This window comes from Polyodon spathula, chromosome 20 (assembly GCF_017654505.1).
Source record: "Polyodon spathula isolate WHYD16114869_AA chromosome 20, ASM1765450v1, whole genome shotgun sequence".
Lineage (NCBI taxonomy): Eukaryota > Metazoa > Chordata > Actinopteri > Acipenseriformes > Polyodontidae > Polyodon > Polyodon spathula.
In genome coordinates, this window is record NC_054553.1 from 29,403,448 (window position 1) to 29,421,500 (window position 18,053).

The 18,053-nt window shown below is 42.3% G+C and overlaps 1 protein-coding gene across 4 annotated transcripts in view; it reads left to right on the forward strand.

The window, feature by feature from the left end:
* Nucleotides 1-1,619: 1,619 nt before the first annotated feature.
* The window catches only part of LOC121295861 (ubiquitin carboxyl-terminal hydrolase 43-like), an 84,216-nt gene continuing 67,782 nt past the window's right edge, over nucleotides 1,620-18,053 (forward strand). For all 4 annotated transcript variants that reach the window (XM_041220963.1, XM_041220964.1, XM_041220965.1 and 1 more), the window contains exons 1-2: nucleotides 1,620-2,540; nucleotides 12,400-12,543. In XM_041220963.1, the coding sequence (XP_041076897.1) occupies nucleotides 1,929-2,540; nucleotides 12,400-12,543 (756 nt within the window). In that variant the 5' untranslated portion in view covers nucleotides 1,620-1,928. The remainder of the gene's footprint in view (nucleotides 2,541-12,399; nucleotides 12,544-18,053) is intronic.

The following is an 18,053-nucleotide window of genomic DNA, read 5'->3' on the forward strand; positions in this document are numbered from 1 at the left end:
AGGACATTTGAATGTCCCCCAGTCTGCTCTAAGTACTGAGCAGACCTGATGTTTACTTCAGTGCCTGGAGTCCCCAGTGCTGTCTACAAACAATTTGTTGGTGGCATAGCACAACAGCAGTAAAACCCAATGTAAAAATGTATCTCCAATACATAACAGGGGCTCTATTGCACAGTTTCCCCAGGAAAAACATTGTTTAAAGCAGTTTCTTAATGCCACTTGCAACCAACATGCATACAGAAAAATCACCATGATGCAAGTGATGAAGAAATCTTGGCTTCACCATTTGCGGACAACGATGTGATCAGCTTCTATTGGCCCCTAGCATAGAAGCATTGCCACTGAATGATACTCAGTAAGGTCTGTTCATCATGATATCGATGTTATTCTTAACTCTTTTATCAAGACACTCTTGGCATGAAAAAAAAGCTGTTCTTGACGGTGACCTTTTCTGGTTATATATCCCATACTGATGAGCGTCTCTTTAAACTACTTATAAGAAAATGTTTTATTTATATTCCAGGATTACACACATGGGTTATATTGGGTGTGAGTGTGGTGTTACTGGACACAGCATAGCCCCTCTCTGCATATTTACCTGCTTTAAAAGAGAAAGCAACATATGCTGTAAATTAGGATGCTGCAGTCCAGACTGGCAGTCTCTCCCTTACTGTGGAATTAAAGTATTCCAATGTCAGTGACAGTAGAAGTGAAGATATGTAGGGGGACACAGGGTTGTTGATGCCTTGAGCATGCGTCATCTTCAAACCAGTAACTCACAACTCAGACATCATCTATAATCGGCCATGTATTTCTGTCTAGACATGAGTAAATTATTCATCCAGACATTCTGTGCGTACAAGAAGAAACCACCTTACATTGCAAGATAGTTACTTAGAAATTATATGATGTGCAATATTGGACAAATGGAAATGTTCATGGAAACACAATTGCAATCTTTGATCACCAGGTGGCATGTGTTCTATTCTATAAATCCTATAAGAAAAACACATTAACAAAATCGGTATCTAATAAATTCTGTTTTGATGAAATATGAGGACACAACAGGACATTGCACTTTAGAGAATATTTAAAAAGAGAAATCGAAAACGGGGTGTATTTACAGCAGGTAACTAGATGGGGAAAATTGAAATAAACGCTGCATATTCAGATTCAAATCATTTTAATTACAACCTGGACATCACCAGACTTCGTAGTGGAAACTTTCAACACCCATTGGTTATGGGGTGTAGGGTGTACTTTTTTCCCCATGACAGCTGTTGAATCGCGCATATGCACCAGATCAAGCGGCGACAGGTTGCTCCCGCTTGCAGCTTTACCCTGCTCCGATTGGAATGCCCTGACCCGCGTTCTGGTGCCAGTTCCCAGTTCTCACCGCCAGCAGCACTGTTTCACTGTCTAACCTGATGCAACGTCCACAGCGCATAATAACACAGACGCACATACAGGCACAGCACAGCACCTTTTCAAACTAAACCAGGCTAATAAGATTCAGAGTAGGAGGTGCAAGATCCACCAAACAGAAACATACACTCGCGCTGGAGTAGAGAGAGAGAGGGAGCGACTGGGAGGGAGAGAGAGAGGGAGTGAGAGAGAGAGAGAGAGGTACTGCTAAGTGCTTACATAGAACAACACACAACTCACCTTTCCAGTTTTTCCAGGTCGGGAGGCTCGCTCAGAAAGAGGAATTATCGGAATGCAGTGGGCCGGGGGAGAACACCCATGCCTATCTGGTTCTGATGTGCCTTGGCACCGATACGGTGCCCGTGAACGTTCGTGTTGGTTGAATTCACTAGGAAGAAGTCGATTCGTTTATTAAGGAGTAAGGAACGGTTCATAGGGCTTGTTTCAATTCAAACAACAATACCACAAATAATAATAATAACAATACACAAGTACAAATAAAAATGGATAACCAGAGAGAGGAGACAATGTCAAAGTCAATTAAAAACAAAGTACCGAAACGCAAGGGAAAGAATCACAAATCCGGGAAGCTGGTAAGAAGGAAATCTCTCAAATCTATGGGGAGCTTTATGACCAGGATCTTGAAAACTTTAAGCACTTTGGCTCACTTTGCGGACCTGAACCCGGCGGAGGCAGAGGACGATGACGGCGGGTTTCGGGCTACCATAGCACCTTGCACCTTAACAACCAACCCGGGACACCTGAAGGAAGAAAGCCAGGGTAAAAAGAGTGTGACGCTATCTTCCCAGGAGTCGGTCAAAGAAAGACTGTCTTGGTGCTTCGGGGATAAGATCCCCGGCGTGCTGGGTTTGAAGAATCATGGCAACACCTGCTTTATGAACGCAATCGTCCAGTGCCTGAGCAACACTGATCTGTTTGCTGAATATCTCGGCTTGGAACAGTACAAAGTCGACTTAAGCCACAGGCAAGTTGATGGCATGTTGAACAACGACGATGCTTCACAAGTCAAGGGCGAGGTTACGAAACAATTAGCATCCTTAATGAGGGCGCTTTGGACACTCAACTACACCCCGCAACTTTCCGTGGAATTCAAGGTAGGCACAGCAGTGTGGACTTTACTCTGCAAGCATGCGCGGTGTAACAATGTGACTGTAGGGAGACTGTACCTAGAGTCATATTGCTTGTGTATATATCGCTTGTTTTGCCCCGTTTTGTAAATGTTTACATAAAGAGATGCACAAGAAACTGGCACACGCAGATAATGAATACGATGTATTATAAAGGCTTCGGTGTCTTGGATACGTCACCAAACACAGGGTTTGCGTTATTAACCTTTAGTAGCTGCGGTTCAATGTACAATCGGTTTTTTTTTTTCATTTTTAATCTCGTTCATTGTGCACCTCAGTGAGCGAACACTGGTACGCTGTAGCGTAACGTGGAAAGCAGCTGCGGTGGCTTGTCAGTATGGAACGGCAGCGCGCTTGCAAGCAGCACGCATTCCAGAGAGCGAAGTCCACGTTTGATTATGACAGTTGAAATGTGAACTATGTGAGTCCACCAGAAAAAAGAGCAGTCTGTCAAATCTAGGTTCAGTATTGGCAAACTGTGCTTTACCCTCTGGGGAAATTCGAAGCAGACCTCCACGGTACTTGGCATCCCAGCTTTGATTAACGTTTTTGTTCTTATGAAAATTGATACTGGCTTCACCCCTGTATGCACGAGCTACACCCCGTTTGTTCAGTCTAATGGTATATCAGGTTATGTATTTTTTCGCCTATAAACATTGTTGGCTTGTTAATGCGCAGTAACAATGTGAGCTTTGCATATTATAGGTTATAATTTCATAACTCTTACCTGTAGTGCACTTGCACTGTGTTTTTTTTTTTTTTTTTTTTTTTCTCCTATTGTATTACTTAATACGATGATAACCCAAATTAAAATGCATGTATTTCTTTCAAAACTGCACATTTAACACCTTAGTAGCTAATGTGAGGTGTTTAGAATTATGTTGTCATGTTGACCTCTTTAAACATGCGCCCTGTGTCATTGATATCTGATTGCCCTGCCATGATGAGATTACCACTGTAATCTCCATTACCCCATGAAGTGCCATTGTCATCATTCTTTGGAGCATTTTTAATTACCTGTTATTTTTTCTTTTTCTTTTCTTTAACTATGTTATTATAACTTACTCTAGTTAACTGTGAAAGTTAAGTTGAAATGTAATGTATCAGATCACATAAATACAGATTGTTTTCTGATTTTTTAAAAAGAAAATTGGTACTTAATGGGTTGAGAGATTTCTTTTGTTCACCAATTACATGTGTTTTTAAAACTTTTTTTTTTTATCAGTTTGCTTGAAACAAAAACTGCAGTGTAATTACAAACTGAGAAGAGATGGCCTTGCACACTGCAGTCTCCAGCACTCTGCCTGCCTTGCACACTGCAGTCTCCAGCACTCTGCCTGCCTTGCACACTGCAGTCTCCAGCACTCTGCCTGCCTTGCACACCGCAGTCTCCAGCACTCTGCCTGCCTTGCACACTGCAGTCTCCAGCACTCTGCCTGCCTTGCACACCGCAGTCTCCAGCACTCTGCCTGCCTTGCACACTGCAGTCTCCAGCACTCTGCCTGCCTTGCACACTGCAGTCTCCAGCACTCTGCCTGCCTTGCACACTGCAGTCTCCAGCACTCTGCCTGCCTTGCACACTGCAGTCTCCAGCACTCTGCCTGCCTTGCACACAGCAGTCTCCAGCACTCTGCCTGCCTTGCACACCGCAGTCTCCAGCACTCTGCCTGCCTTGCACACCGCAGTCTCCAGCACTCTGCCTGCCTTGCACAATGCAGTCTCCAGCACTCTGCCTGCCTTGCACACCGCAGTCTCCAGCACTCTGCCTGCCTTGCACACTGCAGTCTCCAGCACTCTGCCTGCCTTGCACACTGCAGTCTCCAGCACTCTGCCTGCCTTGCACACTGCAGTCTCCAGCACTCTGCCTGCCTTGCACACCGCAGTCTCCAGCACTCTGCCTGCCTTGCACACCGCAGTCTCCAGCACTCTGCCTGCCTTGCACCCCACAGTCTCCAGCACTCTGCCTGCCTTGCACACTGCAGTCTCCAGCACTCTGCCTGCCTTGCACACTGCAGTCTCCAGCACTCTGCCTGCCTTGCACACTGCAGTCTCCAGCACTCTGCCTGGGTTGTTTTAATTGAGCCCTCAGGCTGTTGTAGCGAGCTGGGAGGAAAGTACCCCTTTAAAGTCAGAATTATTTAGTATGGTACACTCAAAGAGCCGTTTTCTGTGCAGACTGGCCTTTGAGGATTTTCACTTAACTGAAAATGTATTTTAAACAGGTCTTGGGTGGGTTTTGGAAAGTGCACACTCTTGAGTCTGGATGGACCCTGCAGGTTCTACCAGTACATCGTAGTTCCGAGCTGCGTGTTAGAACTTAATTCAAAGCTGTAAAAAACATTTTTGTTCTTAGGAAAATCATTTTCTTCCTGATTAATTACTGACACTTACAGAGCGTTCCCCTGTGTGAGCCAGCCCTCAGGATGCTTTACGATAATTCCCACTTTAAAGATTCAATTCAATTTAAATTAAGGGCCTTACTAGTCACATTCTCCCTTAATCGAAAATAAAAAGTCTCCTTTAGAAATGTATTATTGCAGAATTATGTATTTTTTTTTCCCCAAAGAATAAAGAATACTATAGTGTATTTCAGTTATTAATAGTGCTCATACTTGTAATTCCCTTTAAGAAGTATGACATAAATCCATTAACAACTGATCCTTGGTATGGCAGTAAAAATGTTCATGCCCAAAATGACGGAAAAATTTGCTTCCAATCGGCTTTGAAAACACTCAGTATGGAAGTTAATTGCCATTGATTGGTACTGAGTTGTAAAGGTGAGGGAAGGACAGCTTTTCTTGTTTTGAAATCAACATGTTAATGAATGGATTTATTGAATACCTGCCTATAAATACTTCTTAAAGGCAATTGCAAGTGTCAGCACAGCCCTAGTTATTCTTATTTTATTAAATTATGTTTTGAGCTAAGCTGCAGTGCATTTTGAATTCTGAGATACCGCTACTAGTTTGACTAGGAGAGCCATTCTTGTAGCTGGGTTACAGGCAGTTCCCATATGAACCCAAGGGCTAGGGGTTTTAATAGATTTCAAGGAATGGTAAATTAAAAACAGCAGGACGCAGCACATCTTGTCTTCGTTGCATCCTTCAAATCATTTTGTTTTTCCCCGCAGTAGCAGTTCGGAATGGTTTGAGCCACCTTGTAGCATTGCTGTAGTTCTATTAGACAATGCTAGAAGTGTTTTCACATACCCTGCCCAGGGTTTCAGCCAGTGCAGTTCCAACCCAGACCACAACTGAGACAGGAGAGCCGGCTCTCATGGCATTGTGGGAGGTACACTGTGTTCAGTATAGCTGCAGTTCTGTAAGCTTTTAAGACCTACATGACTGCTGAAGGTGGTTTGAGTCGAGTGTAAAGTGACATTACTAATAGGAAACTGTGATTTCAAATGTTTGGGGAATAAAGGTAATATAACACTGTACCCCCTGAGCGGTTTTGTATTGACTAATTTGGCACTCCTCAGCTAGTTGCTAGTGACGAAAACAGCTGTTGCTGACTGTTCTGGGAATATGTTCAATGCCCAGGAATAGTGCTTCCATTACAATGAGGATCTTCTTCAAGGGAATAAAAACCGAATTCGATTACGGTTGTCTAATGGCATTTTAATAGACTCAAATAAGCCTGGGTTTAATTACAGCCTGTTATCTCAGTCTCAGAGATACTCCCATAATAATAAGAGATTATTTGAAGAATCTGATGGCCTTGTGCTCTATTTCTACCAGCTGTTCTCAGTTATGACTCGGGTAATTGTTATTTAAATTGTGATCCTTACATGAAAGCGCAGCAAAATGAAGTGTCTCATATTAAATGATCTGTTTCCCATAGATTTATTCAGAACTATGAAAAGCCCAACCAAGGTATATTTAGTATTATAAACTTCACGGTTCTGAGGAAATCATTATTCCAACAGGCCGATACCCCTAAAATTGAACAAGACTTTTTAAATCATGAAACTTGCTTTAAATAGAACCTATAAACACATTTAAATAATGTCTTCATACACAAAAGCAGTTCGGTTTTTAACAGGGGTTAATTAACTAAAAGGTACTGGATTTAATAATTAAGGAACAGGGATAACATTTTTGTTTCTAGACCTAATGAATTGCCCTTGGTTTACAGCAGCTCCCATATATGCTTCATCTGCTTCTGGGTTTCGTGCCTTACTGTTGGTCTCGGTGGCTGCCGATCTTTGCCTAGCCATGTTTCAGTACCAGTGGTGGCCCGACCGATCTGATGAACAGGAGAGAAGTCACTGCTGTTGGTAAGAGTGCTACTAGTACCTAGTAATTTTCTTACTAGGATGTCGCATCCAAAAATATATCGTTAGTAACTCTTGCCGTTCAATTCAAATTCTCTCCTGTCAGACAAAATGTTACAGAAAGTTGGATCCGATGTGATCTGGTACAAGTGACCCCCTGGTTACCCACTGTAGCCATAATTACGTGTATATGATTGACCTTGTTTGCCACAGACTTTATTAATACCCAACATGCTTTGAATCCGCGCGATTGCCATTCGGGTTTGCAAGCGTGATGATCGCTCAGTATTCGGATGTGCGTTTCTTTTCAGCACGTCATCCCATTAGATACCAATTCGCTCAGTGGCTGGGGTGCATGAACTCCTGAACACCTGATCCAGTCCAAGCCAGGTTGTTGATAATACAGGTGGTGACAGTTTAGTTTAGAGGGCTCAATGAGAAATAATCTTAATGCTGTCATGGTGCAGCTCCTAAGGGACAGGTGTCAAACTCACAATACCAGCAGCAATTGACACCTTGTCATGAAGAGGCCAAGGATGAGAAATAAGCTGCCCTATTCCCACGAGCAGCAGGCTCTGCCAGTCTATCCCAATACAGAACCTTCATTCCAGCACCCAAGGTACAATGAGCTTACTGGAGTCGATTTCATAATTGAATCTAGGTTTTAAACCCCAAATGAAAATATCAGATCATCTTATACAGAATGCGACTGCAATATAAAACCTAATTATATAAAAGGATACAAATGGTACAAATCAAGTTCAAATGGAACAAATCATCTTTTTCGACATATTTTGTCTCCCAAAATCTGGTTTGAAATCTCCTTGTGCCAGCAGACATGATTGGGTTAAATCTGGGATGACTCATACCAGGGTTGGGTTGAAGCAATGAGGTATGATACACTGTGCCAATGTAAACTGACTGTCAGCATTCAGCACAATCAATCCAGCTCCGTTACACAGGTGTCCCGTCACTTTGATTCATGTTTCGTAGCAGCAAGAGGAATGCACAGTACCCCTGAGCTGGTAAAGCACCTGCCTGGCTGGGATGGATCACTGTTTGTTGAACTGTGAGATCTTATCCCGTCCCAGATCCTTTTCACTGGGTTTACGATGGCAGTGCTGCTGAATTATATAAAAACACGGGGGAGCCCCTTTCCTCAGTTTAACAGCAGGATACAAGTATTATAATACCGTGGTCTGCAGCTACAGTACTCAGAGGCTGGGAGGTGCATCTATACTGTGTCTTGATATTTTCACATAAAAATGCATGAACTGAGCTGCCAACTGTTATAACCTATGGTAGCGGAATTAAACAATTTTTAAAAGTAGATAATGCAATACCAGAACATTAATGAAAAACTATAGTGAAAGAAAGAACATTTTAAACCCCTTTAAAAGCACATACTCTTCCTGAACGCACAGTCTGCCACTGGCATCTGGTAAATGGTCTTGTATTACATGTGCTAAGCTGCTAAGTAGTGTGGATGGATTTTTGTATTGCTTATTTCAGCCAGCGGAGCCACCATTCGATTCAAGAGGACTGCAAAGTTAAACTGCGATCATTTTTCTGCAGAGCCCCGGGGGTCATGAGAAACAAACGCTTTCCTTTCGCATAAGTGTGTGCCGACCTCCCGTGGCCCTAACCTGACCGCATACAGCAACACAAAACGCAAATTCATTAGAAGACATGTGCAATGGAGCAGTATGAGAGTCCTTTAAGCGCAAAGCTCTTAAAGGGGTATGTATTTATATCAGTACCTTGCTATAACTTTAAACACAGACCTAACTTATACATATAGCACTATATCCATAGTAATTTGATCCACTCCAGATTTTACTGCGAGCTATCTGCAGTGTGCAGGTGGGTAACAAGCGCAAGTGTGTCTAATTAGGTTCACAGTACAAACCTGGCTAATGTTTCCCTTGAGTAAAACTCAAGAGTTCTGCAACTGAAGGCTTAGTTTGTTCATTCTGATTTGCACTGACAATGGCCCTGCGGTCAATAAGCAGAGCGCTCTCTCGTAACACATGTTAGCAGTCATTGATCGCTGTGTTAGGAGCAAGCAGTTTCACAATAGCAGGCAATATATCACTGTGTATTAAAACAGTTGCTTTAAGCGAGTTTTGCCGATTTTAATTTTTTAATTGAATTGCTACTACTGTATTTTTGTAATAAAGTTACAGACACTTGTCTTGTGGCACGAGTCAGATTTGTCAAGTTATAAATAGTCCATGTTTCCTTTTGTAATTCAGTCATCACTTTTAAAATATAAAATGACAACAAAATATTACTTCTGTTGGTCATACAAATCCATACTTGAAAATCAATTTGCAGCCACCGCACTGATAATACAAGTTGGCCATTTTGAACCCAGAGTTCTAGAACTGTGACCTCACACACTGCTGGATGACCTCTAGGCACCCCAGGGCAAACCGCTGCCAAAACAAACGACAAGTGCAAGACAGGAAATACAAAACCAGGACATGATTAAAACACAACCACGAGATAAACATCACTTACCTGCACTTCACTACAAAACAATCTTACAGATAGCCTCCGGGGACGAGGTTAACTACTTCCCTCGACCCCCTTATTTCTTCACTTCCCTGCTCTGCTTGTAAAAGGCTCTGCTGTCTTGCCTTGCTGCATACAGAACCCGCAGGGTTGCATGGACAGCAGCTGAGATCTTTGAGGAAAAAAAAAAAAAAAGGATAACCAAATGAAGTTTGCAAGTGTGACGCACAGTAACAAAATGCAGAGTAAACTGTAGAGACTCCTTTCTCACTGCCTTGAAAGAGGCTACGTATTGAATTTATCTAGAGTACATATACATAGTCATTCTCATATTTGTATAACATCAAAGAAAACTGCACAGACCGTTTTTCCTAGGAGAATTTTTAATACTCCAGGACAATTAAGTTTCGGCTTGTGCCTTCTTCAGGCTTCTTGATAAAGTGTCTGTGGCAGGCTGGTGAGTGGATAGAGGCCCAGAGACAGTCTGTAGTTCAAAAAAATAATTATTTTATTATAAATACACAAAAATAAAAGGGCACAAGGGCCAAAACAAAGTGATTTAAACACAAAAAGAAAGACAAAAAGCAAAACTAACAAAAATAACAATTTCCAGGCTGGGCAATGCCTTCACTGCATTTATCAAAATTCAAAAATCACACACCAAAACCCCACCAACCTGCTTTCTCAGCTCCCTCCTCTCAAATGAGAAGCAGAGGCCTCCTTTTATGTCAGGTGGCTGGGTGCTGATTGATCGTTAATTAAACTAATCCTTTAATCAACCCCAGCCACCTGAACACAATGAACCCAGGCAGCCTTGGGGAATTTAACCCCATCCCTGCCAATTTCTAAAGAGCAGAGCTGTGCTCTGCCACAGTGTCTTATAGAATTTCTGTGTTTCCAGTATATAAACTCTAAACAGAAAAAATGATATCTTCAAACCATAAAACTTGTTTAAAATAAAGATAAAAAAATGTCTCCTGTTGTACCAAACTTCCCAACATTAGAAACTTACAGCAAAACTGGTCTAACGATGGCCTGTTTGTGTGATTCTCAGCAGTCTTGCGGTCCCTGTCACCTACCGTGTACGACGAAGAAAAAAAAGATTCCAGTCATAAACCCCCAGTTAGGTATTTATGGCAACCTGATATCTGGCCCACCATCTCTGTACTCAACAGCTCCACAGGGACATTGATACGAGGCTGTCTAACCCACCGGTAACCTCAGCGCGAGGAAGAAAGCCAAATAAATCCTATTCACGCTGGCAGAGAAGAGAGAGCAAGACAACAAACCAAGAAAAGGGTGCTGCTTAACTACACACACCAGGAAGCGAAACTAAATGAGACAAGGCAAATAATAACAGAAAAAGGAAAGGAAAAAACAACCGTATCAGCCAAACCTGTCAGGGTGATTCGGATATCCAAAGAGATCAAAAAGTGTGTTCAGATCATTTTTCTATCTGGCTACAAGAGTGCTCTTTCACTTTGTTTGCCATATGCTCCGTGGACTATATTCAGTAAGTGGACCTGTACTACTGGGACAGTATTTAAAAAAAAAACCTGACAGTTTATATCTGAAGGGTTATACTAGGGGTGTAATGATCTCCAGCCAGAATAGAGAGCATTTATTGCACTGATGGAGAAAACTACATTTTAAGCCAGTGATTCCTCAGCTGAGATGATTTGCTTTAAATTAAGGCAAACGTCTGTGATTACAGTGAGACTGTTTTGATAGATGTGCCTAACCTAGCTCTTAACTCCAGTTTTTCAGTCAAGGAGCTGCTCCTATGATTACAGCAACAACTTATGGGATGTTCTTGAGTATTCTTTACAGTCTATTTATATCAGTTCCTTGCTGTGTCATCTGTAACTTTAAACACAGAATTAACTTATGCATATAGTATTTTATGCATAGCAATTTGATCCACTACGGATTGTAATATGAGCTACAATGAGTGTGCCTAATTAGGCTCACTGTAAAACCTGGAAGGGTCTCCCGCTGCTCTGCAATTGGAGTCTTATTCCAGTGCTATAAGTTTTGCAGAGTTTGGGGCAATGCTGTTTTTAAATGAGATTTTTCAGCGACAGTCCAGAGAACAGTGCAAGACTTCATCTTGCACATACTGCGTGGTTTAAAAATAGAATGTAATATACAAACCCAATCATGACCCAGATAGTATTCCATGGCTTGAGATTACATATTTATTTTTTTATTTCTGTACTGATCTGATAAAGACCCCACTGAGATTGTATGTTCTTTTCTGGCTGTTCCATTTGTGGAGCCCTGTGCACAAAGCTCAAGCTTATAAAAGAGTGTTTATTTTTCAAGAGGCATTACGAATATAATTCACAGAGGGTGTTAATGGTGTACTGTAGTCATTCATTAAATGAGGATGCATGAACAAACAGGTGCGTTATTCATCTTTCAGCTCCGGTTGTAAAAAATCTTTCACAACAAGCTTGAACAGTTTTAGAAATATCACAAAATGGTAAATGCCAAGATTGTAATACTACACCCTTGACATTTATACTCTTGAAATGTTATGGTATATGTTTTCAGTGGTGGTAGTTTAGCTCAACGTATTGGTTCTCACCAGGGAATTACTGCAGACTTACGTTCCATAAACAGATCTGTTTGAAGGTATTGAGAGGTCTCTGCTCACACACCCCATCGGCTGCAGGAGGAGAGGCTGAGCGTTTCTAAGGAGGATCCTTCCCAGGGCTAAGACGTTTCCAGCAGGTGCTTTGCGGTGTATCGTAGCTGCTGCAGATTTTATGCAAGGTTCTGGGTTGTAAGAAACACGCAGCTTCCAGCACTATATAGTCTTTAAAATGCATTAAAGCTTTTAAAACTGCTAATTTCCAGTGATAGTGCAAGCTCATTTTTAAAACACAAGTGTAAATCTAACTGGGATTTGAAACCTGGACTTTGTGTTTTTTTTTCTCTTTCTTACTAATCTTAACATCAATAAACAAACACCTTTGGAAATGATTCTTACTCTTAACATCTTTTCCTGCCCTCTTGTGTCCCCCCCAGAATACTGTCTCGAAGTACGGCTCCCAGTTCCGTGGGAACTTCCAGCACGACGCACTGGAGTTCCTGCTCTGGTTACTGGATCAGGTCCACGAAGATGTCAACTCCTCCCCCAGTAACACCAACACTACCAAACCCATTGGGAAGGTAGGCGATCCACTAGCCTTTGCCTACGGGCTTTATTGGGAGCACAATTCCACTGCACGCCTTCCTAGGAAACCTACAGCCTTGTAGGTGAAATGCATGCTTAACTTTTCCAGCTGAAACTTGGTGGGATTGTGCTTCAGCTTCTTGAGGGTCTCAGGATCTGGTTCTGGCCTCAGATGAAGAAATGTTTCTAAGTCAAGCCAGAACTGCATGTGTGTTTATTGGTAAACGTCTGGTCATAACTGTCTGACAAGAAAAGCTGCTTAATCTTATTGTTTCTGTCTGCAGAGGGCTTTGACTGATTGCTTTAAACCGATTGAAACAATTCCTCTTAAGCAGCTTAGCGAATCAGCTTTCTGCCCCTTTAAAATGACATGACTCATCCCACAGCTGCTAAAGCATAAACAATGCAGCCCTGCCGCAGTACTGTGCCCAAGCAGGTTTTTATGCAACTTGAATTCCACTGCACTTTCAAATTCCGTGAGTGTTGCCAGTCTACGGGCATGAGATCTGGGTGGATGGCAGGAGAAACGGAGGCTATAGGGAGAGTGCTACACCAACAAATAGTTTGTGATTGATAGTTCTTAATTAAAGCTCTGGTTCAAAAAATTGGAATTTCGACTTTCCCTTTTAGAGAAAAAGAGAAATGTCTTTTAAAATAAGTGCGATCGAATTTTGTTACTATTTACAATTCTGAATAGAATCATTTGGAAAACAATAACATCTTGAATGGAATCTGCACTACCCTCATCTTCCTCTTCTGACACTTCCCTCATCCCTCTGGTCCTTATTTCATCATACCCAGGCCCTGGTGCTCATGTATTTGTTCAGCATGCTTGATAGCCTCCCGATCGCTACACTCCGACAGGAACAGAAGTTGATGAAACTAATAAGCAAACTGGGATTGGAAACTTGCTAAAGTTGTGGCAGCTGGCAAATTGACAGTTGGGGGGGGGGGGGGGGGGGGGGGGGGGGGGGGGGGGGGGGGGGGGGGGGGGGGGGGGGGGGGGGGGGGGGGGGGGGGGGGAGTGCTACTCTGAGCTTCAAAAGCTAGCGATCGGCAGGTATGTTTTCTGAGACAAGACACTCTGAGGCAGCAGAATGTTCTTCCAACAGTGACTCTCAACCCGCAAGTAAATGTGCTTCTTGATCAAACTAATCTGAAGTGCTGGTTGCTTTGCCAGTTAAAACTGCGCTGTCTGTTGCGATCTGTGTTTCTCACAAGATGAATGGAGCATCACAGATCGCAGCATTTAGGAGAAACATGCAACATTAAGCCTCTCGTTTTGAAGCTGCGCTGCCTGCAGGGGAGAAACCTTGACTGGCAGCTGCAGATCATGTAGGAATCCAGGTGTTAGCCCTGAGCAAGACAGACCACACCATGCAATAAATCATGTAGGATACATCACAATACAAACCTGGCTGTGGGACACCACCAAAATCAATAGGAGTCACATCCAGGGCTTCAGAATCTGTTTTCTTAGCTCATATTAGCATTTAGCAACGTTGATTCACAAAACCTTAAGCACATTCCTCTCTCTGCCTCGTTAACTTTAAGTACCATTTGCACTTATGCTGTCACTATTAGTTGAACACACGTTCCCACCCCTTACCTGCAAGCTTGACTGGTCATAATCAAAAGGTTTATTGTTGTTATGTTGTTGCAGTTTCTTTTAAATCCCCATTCCAACAGCACTCCAAGCAGTTTATATCTGATCCCATCAATGCCTGCGGGGCTTACAATTGGTGTAGCTCTCTGACTGGAGAGACAATGTGCTGTATTCATAATGCATACTGTGCAGGTACAGTAAGCGCAGTGCAGGCGTGTGCATGTGCAGTATAAGTGTGCTAGACTTTGTGTTCAATAGAATAATCGAGAGGAGGTCATTCAGCACATCAGTGATCATTCAGGTCCCAGGTGATGATTGATCCCAGAACTGCGTCTAGTCAGTTCATCGAGAATCCTGATGATTCATCCGCAACAGCATGGCTTGGTAACCCATTCCATACCCTCACCACTGTCTGTGTAACTGTGGCAGTGTTGCAGGGTGAAAGCCCTCCCTGTGTACATGTGTGTGGCGGGGAGCGGGGGAGCTGAATCACACATGGGAAGTTGGCTGGAGACGCAAATTGAATAAGAGATGATTAGTTAGTCATCCGTGTATAAAAAGAGTGATCACGGGTGTCAGTAAGAATTAGTTTTGATAGTTAACGTTGGTGATAGAGGTGAAGGTATGTGTTACTGTGTTGCTGTGCTGTGTTTATGTCCATGAGTTTTGTAGACCTTTTGTTTTGACCCTTGTGCCGTTATGCTATCCCACTCTAACACCCATTTGTTGGGGAGGCATTTCAATGGGCATGTTAACTTGGAACTTGCTGCAGAAATTCTTCCCCTGGCTCAAATCCGCTACCCTCAAGTGCATATGCAGTAATAAGTGTAAATCCCTAAATGATTTCCTAAGTTAGATGCTACGGCATATGTAACCAGGCAGAGGCTGTGCGTGAACCTAATCACAATGCAACAGAGCCTGCCTCGTCAGAGCTTTTACCCTCATCTCATCTCACCAACACGACAGAATCCGTAACGGCAGAGCATCACACAACACTGCCCGTTACACATACTCGCTCTCCTTCACTGCCCTCTAACCTGCAAGTAACCTCTGAAGAACAGAAAAAAAGTTTTGAGAAATCTCTGTAGGGAGGTTGTGTGTATCTCCCTGGTTCATAATCTGAGCTGATCTGACCTTCACAGGAAGAATGCAGTCCCTGGGGTCTGGTTTATATCACTTAACATTGTGTAGCAGCTCATTGGGGATTGGAAATACCTGTGGCTGAGAGTGGAGGAATTTAGAAAGGAAGTGATGCTCAGAGAGACCTGTTAACAGAACCCTGCTACTGTCCTGATTAAATAACAGTGCGAGCCTGTGCAAGGTGCAGTACAAGGTGGCAAGGGTTGTAATTTTATGATGTGCTTTGTAGAGCTATTCCAGTAAACCCTGCCCTTTACTCCTCCCAGCTCCAAAAGAAAAGGAGACACAGACTTCTTCTTCTATTATTCATGTATTGTTCCAGCTCAAGCATTGATAATGGGTCGGCTGCTTGGACTTCAGTCTTGAAACCCACCTTGATGTCCGTTGCTTGACCTGGTAATTTCTCTGAATGCTCCACGGGTTTGCTGCTTTGATGAGTCTGTTCCAAGCATGGTTCCAGTTGCAGGCTGCTGCTTAGAAGATGATAAGAACTGATAGTTAAAGAGACTGCAGTGCTGGTCTAGGGATTGCTGTACTGGTTTAAAATGTAATCCTTATACTTGCAGTAATAGATCCCTTGAAATGTAATGGCCAAATCCAGGCAGCATTCCAGGTAGGGTTTTCCTTTGCTTTCTCATCCAGTCACTGTAATACCAATGCAATGTTTTAATGGGAAAGTATTCCAGTTTAATTGGCACCTTACGGACACATAGCATTGGTCTAAGTGAGCCAGACTAGAGGCATTGCCGTAGTTTTTGTAATAAGGAATTGATATTGCATAAGCAACTTCAAAATCAATCTTTTTAAGGTGATGAGCAAGAAAAGAAAAGAAAAAAAAAGAATGTAGTTTTGCTGCAACACCAGTATGAAGACTTGACAGATATCTTGAATATTGCTCCACGCAGTCATCGGGAGAAACATGATTGTGTCTCAGCCAAGTTTATTTATCAGTGTGAAAACATGCACTCAGATAACGCAGTCACTGGGGTCATAGAAATAATCTAGGCGCCTTCAAATGGGATTCACACAGCAAAGAAACCTTCAGATCTCGGCCTTATAAAATATTTCTCAACATGCTTCCCTCTCTGAAAGCATGCTTCATGTGTTATTCACAGTGATCCCTTTAAATATCTTTTAAAATTGCTTGTCCTAAATATAGCTGGATTTGTTAAGCTATTGAGGCCCAATGAATGCTCGATTTGGTGAACAACCCAGACCTTTTCATTTTTTAGTGGACATTCTGCCATAGCACTGTCTCCTGGCCTTGACCTTGCCTTTGTGTTGTGTTTTAGTCCATGAAGTGCCAGAAAACCACTGGGCTCATTTCCATATGCTCTAGCCACTTGGTTTTCTCTGCAAAGTGCAGCCTTAATCAAATATATGAGGGTTTTAATCCTGACATTTTCTTTTGATCGATTAATCATCCAATCAGCAGTCGAGTAATCTTTCAATCACACCTGTTTGCTAGTGATATGAAATTGTATTGAAAGACAATTACAAGTAATACAAAGTATTGATATTATGCAGTTTACTGCAAAATGTTTCTTATGGCTAGCTAACGTTTAATATACATATACTAGTATTTACTTAAACGTAATTTGACAGCTGGAAAAGATTTGCTTGCATGTAAATGGAAGTTAGCTAGTCTTCAATGTTCTCTGACATTTTCAAGATTTCTTGAAAAAAAAAGGCTTCTCGAAGCAAGAAATTAATTGACATAAAAAGTTCACATTAATTTAAAAATCAGGGAACTCTAGACTGTCGTAATCAAAGCAAAAAATAGATTTAATAATTTCAGAAATGCCAAGATTAATTCATATAAAACCTAAAGAACCATAGGACTATAATATAATCTTCAGTGGAACCTGTCTCTTATGATATGAGACTGCATTCTTCTGAGCAGTTCTTGTCTAGAAGGGAGGGGAATCTTGGTTAGTTAAAAAGTCAACGGGTATTCAAGGTAGCTGCCCAGTCCTGCAGCTCCCACTGAGCTGGAGATAGGAGGCCCTGCCTGGTCTGTCGAGACTCTGAAACTGGGGAACCAGCGGGTGCATCCCCGGAGAAACACAGAGCCGTCACTCAACCTGGCAGGCAGCTTTCCACATTGTGGGGGAACAAATTGGAGATAAAACGAGTTACATTACATCAAAAAGTGAGCTGGCAACAAAAGCTTTGGCAGGATTTAGACAGATTCCGACCTGCTCACTTCAGAGGAAGACCCTCAACAGAAGCAATCCCAGAGGTGCAGGACTGCAGTGTGTGGAGAAATGAAGCCTGTCTGAGTCTGGGGTTACACCGGGTGACAGCTCTGCCAGAGACAGACACAGTAAACTGAATAAGCAAAGATCAGTCTTGATAAATCGTCGCTATTTCCTATTGTTTTATCATTCTATCAAACCATAGCGTTTTTACAGCCAACTTTGTAGAACAAAACAAATCCAAAATAATTACTCAGTCCAGCTCTGGTTATGTGTCCTGGAGCGTTTTGTTGTTTCATTGAAGATAATATTTTTTTTTTGTATATACATTTACATATGTACAACACTAGCCAACTGCTACAGTGGGAATGCACAAATACTGTACATATTTCAGTATTGCTCAAAATGCTACGTCTTATAACCAGGAGAGCTTAATGATTTATGGCAGATACCACTGTATATATTGAAGTGCTTTCAGATTGTTGTCAAGCCCAGGGTAATCGTGGCTATGTGTAGGATATGTTTTGTTCTATATTCCATCTGACTGATGCACCTTCCACTG